The following is an 8,558-nucleotide window of genomic DNA, read 5'->3' on the forward strand; positions in this document are numbered from 1 at the left end:
GGTTTCTGAGTCTTTTAAAATTTTCCTTTAATTTTCCCCCTATCTTTTCAGAGTGTGTACTTTCTATTGATTTATCTTACAGTACCCTGATTCTTCTGCCATCTCAGATATTCTGTTGAATTCCTCTAGTGAATTTTTTTTCAGTTATTGTACTTTTCAAACTTAGGATTTCCATTAGATTCTTTTGTATAGTTTTTAAATCTTCATTGGGATTCTCTGTTTGTTGAGCCATTGTCCTCATATTCTTCTTTAATTAATTAAGCATGATTCTCATTATTTTGAACATATTTATAATGACAGCTTTGAAGTCTTTGTTGTTAAAACTCAGCATCTGGTTCACTCAGAGACAATTTTGTTGACTAATTTCCGTCCCCCATCCCTGACTATGGCCATATTTTCTAATTTCTTTGCATGTCTCATGATATTTATTTATTTTTGTTTGTTTTAAACTAGACTTTAAAAATTATGTATATTTTTTCTGACTTTTTTCCTGAAAGTTTTTGTTGTTGCTATTTTTGATTGTTTTTAGTAACTCGCTTAAACTAAATCTGTGGAATCTGTCACTTCCAGGATGTTCACATGCTCACATTTAAAAATTTTTTAATTTCTATTTTTAAGGTTGGATTTTATAGGTTATCCTTATGTTTGCATAGCTTAGTCGGCTGCCAACAACTTATCAGAAATTGTGCCCAAACATCTTGAGCCAGTAAGACAGCTGTGCTCTGCTGTGGCTTGGGGAGCACATTCAAAGTTCAAACAATTTTCAAGTCATCCCCAACTTTTACTTTTCATCAAGCCCTCTTGATTCTACTTTGCATATGTACACAGGCTCCTGGACAGCTAGGGATGTGTGGAGACCTTGAACCCTCTTTGTTCTCCCATGAATGTGTGTGCAACATTCCAGTTAAGTCAGTCCTGTGTGGAGGACTTATTAAACCTATGGTCCTCTCATTTCTAATATCTCCCTGTAAACCTCTGGCCAGTCTTCTAGACTGCTGCTTGCCCCAACCAGGAAAGCAGCTTTAGGTTTTTCCATTTCGCACTGAGAATGGCTTTTTTGTTTTCCATTCCAAATCAGGTTAGCCCCTTCTAGCAGCGAAGCTGCTGGTTTTCACCATCAGTCCTGCTTGGGTAGAATTATCACACTGACTGAGCTGGGTGGGACAGGTTGTATGGGTGCAGAACAGGCAAACACAACATGTACTCTTACTCCTCCTAAGTTTAGCAGCTTTTCTTGAATTTGTGGTTTTCTGCTAGTTGGTTTCCAAAGCCAGGAAATAGGGATTTCTGACAATTTTTCCATTTTTATATTGTTTTGTAGGAAAAGAATTTATGACCTCCTTACTCTGCCAAGCCATATGTATTATCAGCCTTTTTTTCTTTTTTGAGGTAAGGTGATTTTATTTTCTCAGTATAATGTTTGGCCAAGTGTGTTCTGTACTTCAGATCCCAAGTTTCCAGCCCTTTAATTTACATTCACATGCTTAGCTATTCCTCCCAAACTACTGCCATAGTTTCAAAGAAACTAGGTCAGTAAGAGCCCCACCCTCAGCTACATGGTGACTTAGTAGCAATCAATTCCCTTGTAGTGTTTTCAGATAAAATACAGGACATTCAGTTAAATTTGAATTTCAGACAAACAAAAAATATTTTTTTGTGTGTAAGTATGTCCCAAATATTGCATGGAACATAATTTTACTGAAAAAGTATTTCCTGTTTATCTGAAATTATTTATCTGCACATCCTATATTTTTATTTGCTAAATATGACAATACTACTGCCTTGTTCTTCTAGAGTTTGGCACTGGGCCCAGGATATTAGCCCTTGTGTTAGTCAGGGAACTAGAATCAACAGGAAATATCTGTCAATAGTAAGAGATTTTATAGGAATCTCTCACATGACCATGGGGATGCACAAGTCTAGTTTCCACAGGGAGGCTGCAAACCAGGGGCTCTGGTGAAAGTCTAATGACCATCCTTGATGAGTTTCTGGGAGATGCTGGCTGTTTAATGAGAGCTGGGAAATTCTCTGTGAATGCTGAAATCACTTCCCCCTTTTAAGGCATTCAACTGATTGGATAAAGCCTCACTCATTGCTGATGGCAATCTCCCTGATTGATGTAAATGTGTTCAGCTATCAGTGCAGTAAAGTCACTGGCGACTAAAGTCCATAAATGTCCTTGTATTATGATTAGCCCAGTGCTTGCTTGACCAAACAACTAGGCACAATTTCCTGGCCGAGTTGACACATTAGCCTAACCATCACAGGCCTAACAACTCTCAATACACACAGATTTCATTTATGGTGTGATTTCACTCCAAGGGATCTTCCAGGACTTAAAAGTAGAATTTGAAGCGGGTTTAGGATATCAGTTGGCATTATCTTCATCTACCCATTAGGGAAGGTCATAATATATTAAATTCCTAAATGAGGAGATTTGGAGGCAGTTGGTTTCATTGCTGTTTTTCTAGAAAACTTCTTGGCTCAAATACTAATTAGCTCCAAATATAGTGGGAGAGGTCAGCCTTCATTAAGACAAAAAATAATTTGTTATTCTTATTTTTTTAACTTTTTATTTTGAAATATTTCCAACTTACAACTACAAAAATAATGCAGATCCCATACAGAGAACTCCAGTATACCCCTACCATCCCAGATACCTGGGTCCATTCATTTTTACATTTACCTAGATCTACCTATTTTAACATTTTGCCATATTTGCCCTTCCTTCCTTCCCTCTCTCCCTCTCTCCCTCCCTCCTTCCTTCCCTTCCTCTTATTTCATCTATGTATTTGTCTATATATCTATCTATGTACCTACTTATGTATGTATCTATTATCTATCTATTACCTATTTTCTGAATATTTGAGTGTAGGTTGTATGCATCATGTATACATGAACACTTAATGCTGCCATGTACATTTCCTAAGGACAAGGATATTCACTTATGTAACAGTTATCAAGTTCAAGAAATTTAACATTGATATAAAGTGTGCAGAATATATTCCATTTTTTTCATATGTTCCAATGTGGTGGTTTAGAGCTGTATGTACCCAGAAAAACATGTTCTCAAATTTAATCCATTCCTGTGGGTATGAACCCATTGTAAATAGGACTTTTTGATGAGCTTACTTCAGTTTAGCTGTGGCCCACTTTAATTAGGATGGGTTGTCATCCTATTACCAGAGGCTTTTATAAGTTGAATGAAATTCAGACATTTTATATATATATATGGGGGAGAGAGAGACATTTTATTTTTTTATATATATATATATATTCAGACATTTTATATATATATATTGGGGGGGGGAGAGAGAGAGAAAGGGAGGGAGGGAGAGAGATATATAGAGAGAGCCATAGGAAACACGAAGCTGAAATTCAACAGAATCTGGAAGACAATGGAGAGGCTAGAAGAGGCCACATGTGCTTTGCCATGTGACAGGGAAGCCAAGGACCAAGGATCACCAGCAGCCAGCCCCAGAATGCCAGTCCTCAGGAAGAATGCATCATCTTGATGATACTTTGATTTGGACTTTCTCTTAGCCTCAGAACTGTGAACTAATAAATTCTTATTGTTTAAGGCAACCCATTGCATGGTATTTGCTTGAGCAGCCGAGGAAACTAAAAGATCTAAAAATATATCCTTTTGAGTGTTTTCTCCTCCATTTTTAGGTCCCATCAAGGATCATGTATTGTGTTTAATTGTCATTGTCTCTTTAGCTGTTATTTCTTTCTTTCTTTTTTAATTGTGGGAACATGTGTACGATATAAACTTTCCTATCTCAACCACTCCCAAGCATACAATTCAGTGAGATTAATGAGATTCATAATGTTGCAGTACCTTTACCACCTTACCTTATTAAACCTTTCCTATTTCTCCAAACAGGAATTGCACCCATTATGCAATTCCCAATTCCCCCTGTCAACCTGGATCGAATTTCCATCTCTTTGAGCTTCCATATTCACTGGTATTTTCTTTGTAGTTACCATGAGGCTTAAATTTAACATTCTATATCTATAACAATCTCATTTGCTTTGGTACCAACTTAACTTCAATACCATATACAAACTATGGTCCTATACTCCTCCATCTACCCACTTTCATGTAGTTCTTGCACAAATTGTGTTTATCCATTTTGAGTCCAAAACCACTTATTATTACATTTTATGCACTTGCCTTTAGATCCTGTAAGAAGTACAAAGTGGAGTTAAAAACCAAGAACACAATAGTACTGGCGTTTATATTTGCCCATATTGTTATCCTTAATTGAGATTTTCATTTCTTCATGGGTCTTTCATCTATTGTCTATTTCCTTTCCTTTCAATCTTCAGAACTCTTTTTAGAATCTCTTGTTGGGCTGGTCTAGTGGTGATGAATTTCCTCAGCTTTTGTTTATTTGGGAATGTCTTAATCTCTCCCTCATTTTTGAAACAGTTTTGCCAGATATAGAATTCTTGGTTGATAATGTTTTACTTTCAGCACTTTAAATACATCACCCCACTACCTTCTTCCTCTATGGTTTCTGATGAGAAATTCGCACTTAATCTTATTAAGGTTCTCTTGTATGTAATAGGTTGCTTCTTTCTTGAAGCTCTCTGAATTCTCTTTATCTTTGGCATTTGACTATTTGATTATAATATGCTGTTGTGTGGATCTATTTGGGTTTCTACTATTTAAGGTTCATTAAGCATCTTGGATGTGTATATTCATATCTTTCATTAAATTAGGGAAGTTTTTAGTCATTATTTCTTTGAATATTTTCTCTGATCCTTCTTCTCTTTCTTTCCTCTCCTGGATCCCACAATGCATATATTGGTATACTTTCTTTATGGTGTCTCAGTTTCCTCAGACTCTGATCAATTTTCTTCTTTATTCTTTCTGTTCCTCAGACTCTATGATTTTAACCGTCTTATCTTTAGATTTACTGATTCTTTCTTCTGCCAGCTCCAATCTGCTGTTGAACTCCTTTAAGGAATTATCAATTTCTGTTACTAAGGTCTTCAGCTTGTTTGGTTCCTTTTCATAATTTCCAACTTTCTATTGATATTCTTTTTGTGTTCATCTATCATTTTCCTGATTTTCTTTAGTTCTTTGTCCATATTTTCCTTTAACTTTCTGAGTATATTTAGGACCATTTTAAAAAAATTCTTTGCCTGGTATGTCCTAGGTCTGGTCCTCCTTGGTGATGGTTTCTAACGCTTTAATATTCTCCTTTGTCTGGACCATTGCTCCTTATTTCTTTATATGTTTTGTAATATTTTGTTGAAAACTGAATAATGTGTTATCATTGGAATGTAGTCTGAGGAATCTGTTCCTTAAGCTGGTATCTAGTTACAGTTATGACAGAGCTTTCCTTGAATGCCAGAAGTAATAAAAGAAAAAAAAAAAGGAAAAAAATCTTTCCCAGTCTTTGTAGATTGGCCTGTGGGAGTGCTCTCCTTCAAAGATTATCCACACAATGAGTTTAGAAACTATTTGGAGGTCAAAGCATAGGGGCTTTCCTGGTACTTTCTGCACCGGTGTCTTGTTTCAGGTATGCATGTGTGGCGCTAGGATTTTCCCAATCTACATGGGTAGAAATGTCTCACCTGTCCTAAGAAATGGTTTCCTCTCTTTCCTAGGCACTCACTATATGCCCCACAGCTAGTAATCCCTTGCTCCAGGCAGCCACAGTTTGACTGCTTTCCCACAGAATTCTGTAAAAGAGTTCTGTGAGTTGCTTTCTACATGTAGGGCAAATTCTGGGGCAGCCTATAATGAGTATCTTAGTTCAGTTCCTCAGGCTGCCACTGGAAAGACTGGGTCAGACATATATCCTCCCAGTATGTACAAGAGGTTTACTCTGGTCCTCTGAAACTGGGACCAGGGACCTTCATTGGGGTTGTGGGCCAAATCCACATTGATATAGTAAGTGAATGAGGGTGGGGCCAGGCAGGGAATCATGAATTCTACTGTTTTTCAGTTGCCTTTCTCTTGTCTTGGCACTCACCCTTTTACTGTAATCTTTTAACTGTATTTTGGAGCTTTGAGAAAGATGTTTATGCCCATTTTTGATCTTTGTTCAAAGATTCTGTGGGAGAACAGAGCCCCAAAGCTTCTCACTCATCATCTTGATCCCGGTCTGCCTTCTGTTACATTTTTTCCTTACACAGTTATTACTATACTAACTCTTCTAGAAGGAGGAGTATCTGTTGCCTTCACTGTTAGACAAACTGCTAGAAACATTAAAAAAATAAGCTTATTCACATACAGTAAAATTCAAACTTTTAAAATGTATACAATTCAGTGGTCTTTAGTATATTCACAGAGTTGTGCAACCATCATGATTATCTAATTTTTTAACACGTTCATCTTCCAAAAGGAAACCCTGTACCCATTTGTACTAGTTCTCCATTCCCTGCCTGACCCTCAACACCCCTAGTCCATGACAACCATTGATCTACTTTCTATCTCTACGCATTTGCCTATTCTGGACATTTCATATAAATAGAATTATATAATATATGGCCTTTCATTTCTGACTTTACTAAACATAATGTCTTCAAGGCTTATCATGTTGTAGCATGTATCAGTACTTCATTTGTTTTTATTGCTGTTTAATATTCCAATGCATGGATATACTACATTTTTTATCCATTAATAAGTTGATAGATATTTGAATTATTTTCATGCTGTCAACTTTTAAATGTAAATGAAACAATATATATAGCTATACCCATCTTTGTTTTCATTTTCAATATTCTTTTCTTCGAGAATGTGATCTTTTGTTCCTACGTTATTTAACAAATTGTATTTCCTAGTGAAAGAGGGAAATGTGATAGCAACTTGTGTCTGTTGGGTTTCAAAACCTGTGCCATCTTTGCAGTATCACGTATCCCATTATATAAGTTTGAGTCACTTTCTGGACACATTCTCACCTAAACCAAACACCTTCCAGAAGCCCACTCTGAGCTCCTGGGTCCGAAGAGCATATACCATGGGGTTAAGGGCTGGGGGTATGACAATGTTAAGTATATTAAGTAGAACGGGGAAGATGGGAACTGCTTTCCCTGCCAGATGGGCTATAGACACTACAACAATGGTTGTGTAGAAAAAGAAGATGAGGATGAGATGGGAGCTGCAGGTACTGAGAGCCTTGACTATTGCTTCAGCAGAGTTCAGCCTCAGCACAGAGCGAAAGATCAGAACATAGGAAGCAAAGACTAGAGCCATATCACCTCCACCCATGACCCATGCCAAAGCCAACTGATAAAACCTATTAATGGTAATGTCATCACAGGCCAAGCTGGTGACCCCTGGGTTAGAGCACATGCAGTGTTCAATTTTATTTCTGGAGCAGTAGTATCTTTGGGCAGCTAGTACAGGCACTGGGATGGTCAACAGCCCATTCCTAAGCACCATGAATCCTGTGGCTTTGACCACAAAAGCTTCAGTAACTATGGAAGGGTATTGCAGTGGGTGACAGATGGCTACATATCTATCCACAGCCATGCAGAGGAAAATGCCTGACTCCATGCTAATAAAAGTGTGAACAGCATAGATTTGAGCAAAGCACTCAGGCAGACTGATGACCTTAGCATCGAACCAGAAAATGGCCAGGATCTTGGGCATGATGGTGGTGGCGAGTCCAATATCCACTATAGCCAAGATACTAAGGAATTGATACATGGGCTGGTGCAAGTTAAGCTCATGCTGGATGGTAATCACGATGAGGAGATTTGCACCAAGAGCTGAGAGGTAGAGCAGAGCCAGAGGCAGTGAGAGCCAGTGCTGCCACTCATGGATGCCTGGGAGTCCCATCAGGATGAACTTAGATACTTGAAATGTAGAGCTATTAGTTATACTCTGGGAGATATCCATATCTTGAGACATCTTAATTCTCAGTGTCTGTCTGCACATAAAAGGAAAACAAGAAGGTTGATTAAGTGTCCAGCTGAGATTGATATTTAATTTAAAGTCATAAGGTTCACCCACAATAACTCAGTCTCTTTGGTCATGATACCCCCATGTCTTTTTAGTTTCTGGGAAAAGTTCACAGAAGAGCAACTGAGTTGCCACATATGTCCTAAAAAGAAGATTATAGTAGAAAAAGAAAGCCGGGGGCGATTGGTTACTGACTTCATGTCTTTCAGTGGTGTTTTTCTACATGGAGCAAGATGATGTGGATATAAAGCAGGAGACACAATCATTATGAACAACTTGACTTCCCAGGAGGTAAAGCCTGAAGGCAGAATTGATATGTCTCTTCTTGGACCTTGCAGGGAAGAACATGAAGTCGAAACAGAAATCATCATAATGGCTTTGTTTTAAAAAGGGTTCAAGAGATTTTACAAAAACATTGAAAAGTTTTCGAATTTGAGGAAATTTAGGTTCACAGAAGTTAAATGATTTATCTGAGATCAGAGTTTAAGTGAAAAATGACCTAGGGCTAAAAATCTTAGTATTCTGTATTCAATTGCTGTGCATATTCCAATGAATGGTTGCTAATGGTGAAATTAACATAAATGATTCTTTTAAGGTATAACCTTTTATCCACCTTCTGATTACAAAAGTAAAT

General features: G+C 37.5%; 1 protein-coding gene across 1 annotated transcript; it reads right to left on the bottom strand.

Annotated features, from left to right (window-relative positions):
• Positions 1-6,895: 6,895 nt before the first annotated feature.
• LOC101418811 (olfactory receptor 56B34-like) lies at positions 6,896-7,861 on the bottom strand. Its single transcript, XM_004466900.1, has one exon. It carries the CDS (start codon positions 7,859-7,861, stop codon positions 6,896-6,898), a length of 966 nt encoding a protein of 321 aa, XP_004466957.1.
• Between the last annotated feature and the right edge of the window lie 697 nt (positions 7,862-8,558).

The sequence above is a fragment of the Dasypus novemcinctus genome, chromosome 10 (assembly GCF_030445035.2).
Source record: "Dasypus novemcinctus isolate mDasNov1 chromosome 10, mDasNov1.1.hap2, whole genome shotgun sequence".
Lineage (NCBI taxonomy): Eukaryota > Metazoa > Chordata > Mammalia > Cingulata > Dasypodidae > Dasypus > Dasypus novemcinctus.

Excerpts from the sequence above, each read along its gene's own strand:
- LOC101418811 (XM_004466900.1), bottom strand. The coding sequence starts at position 7,861 with ATGGATATCTCCCAGAGTATAACTAATAGCTCTACATTTCAAGTATCT.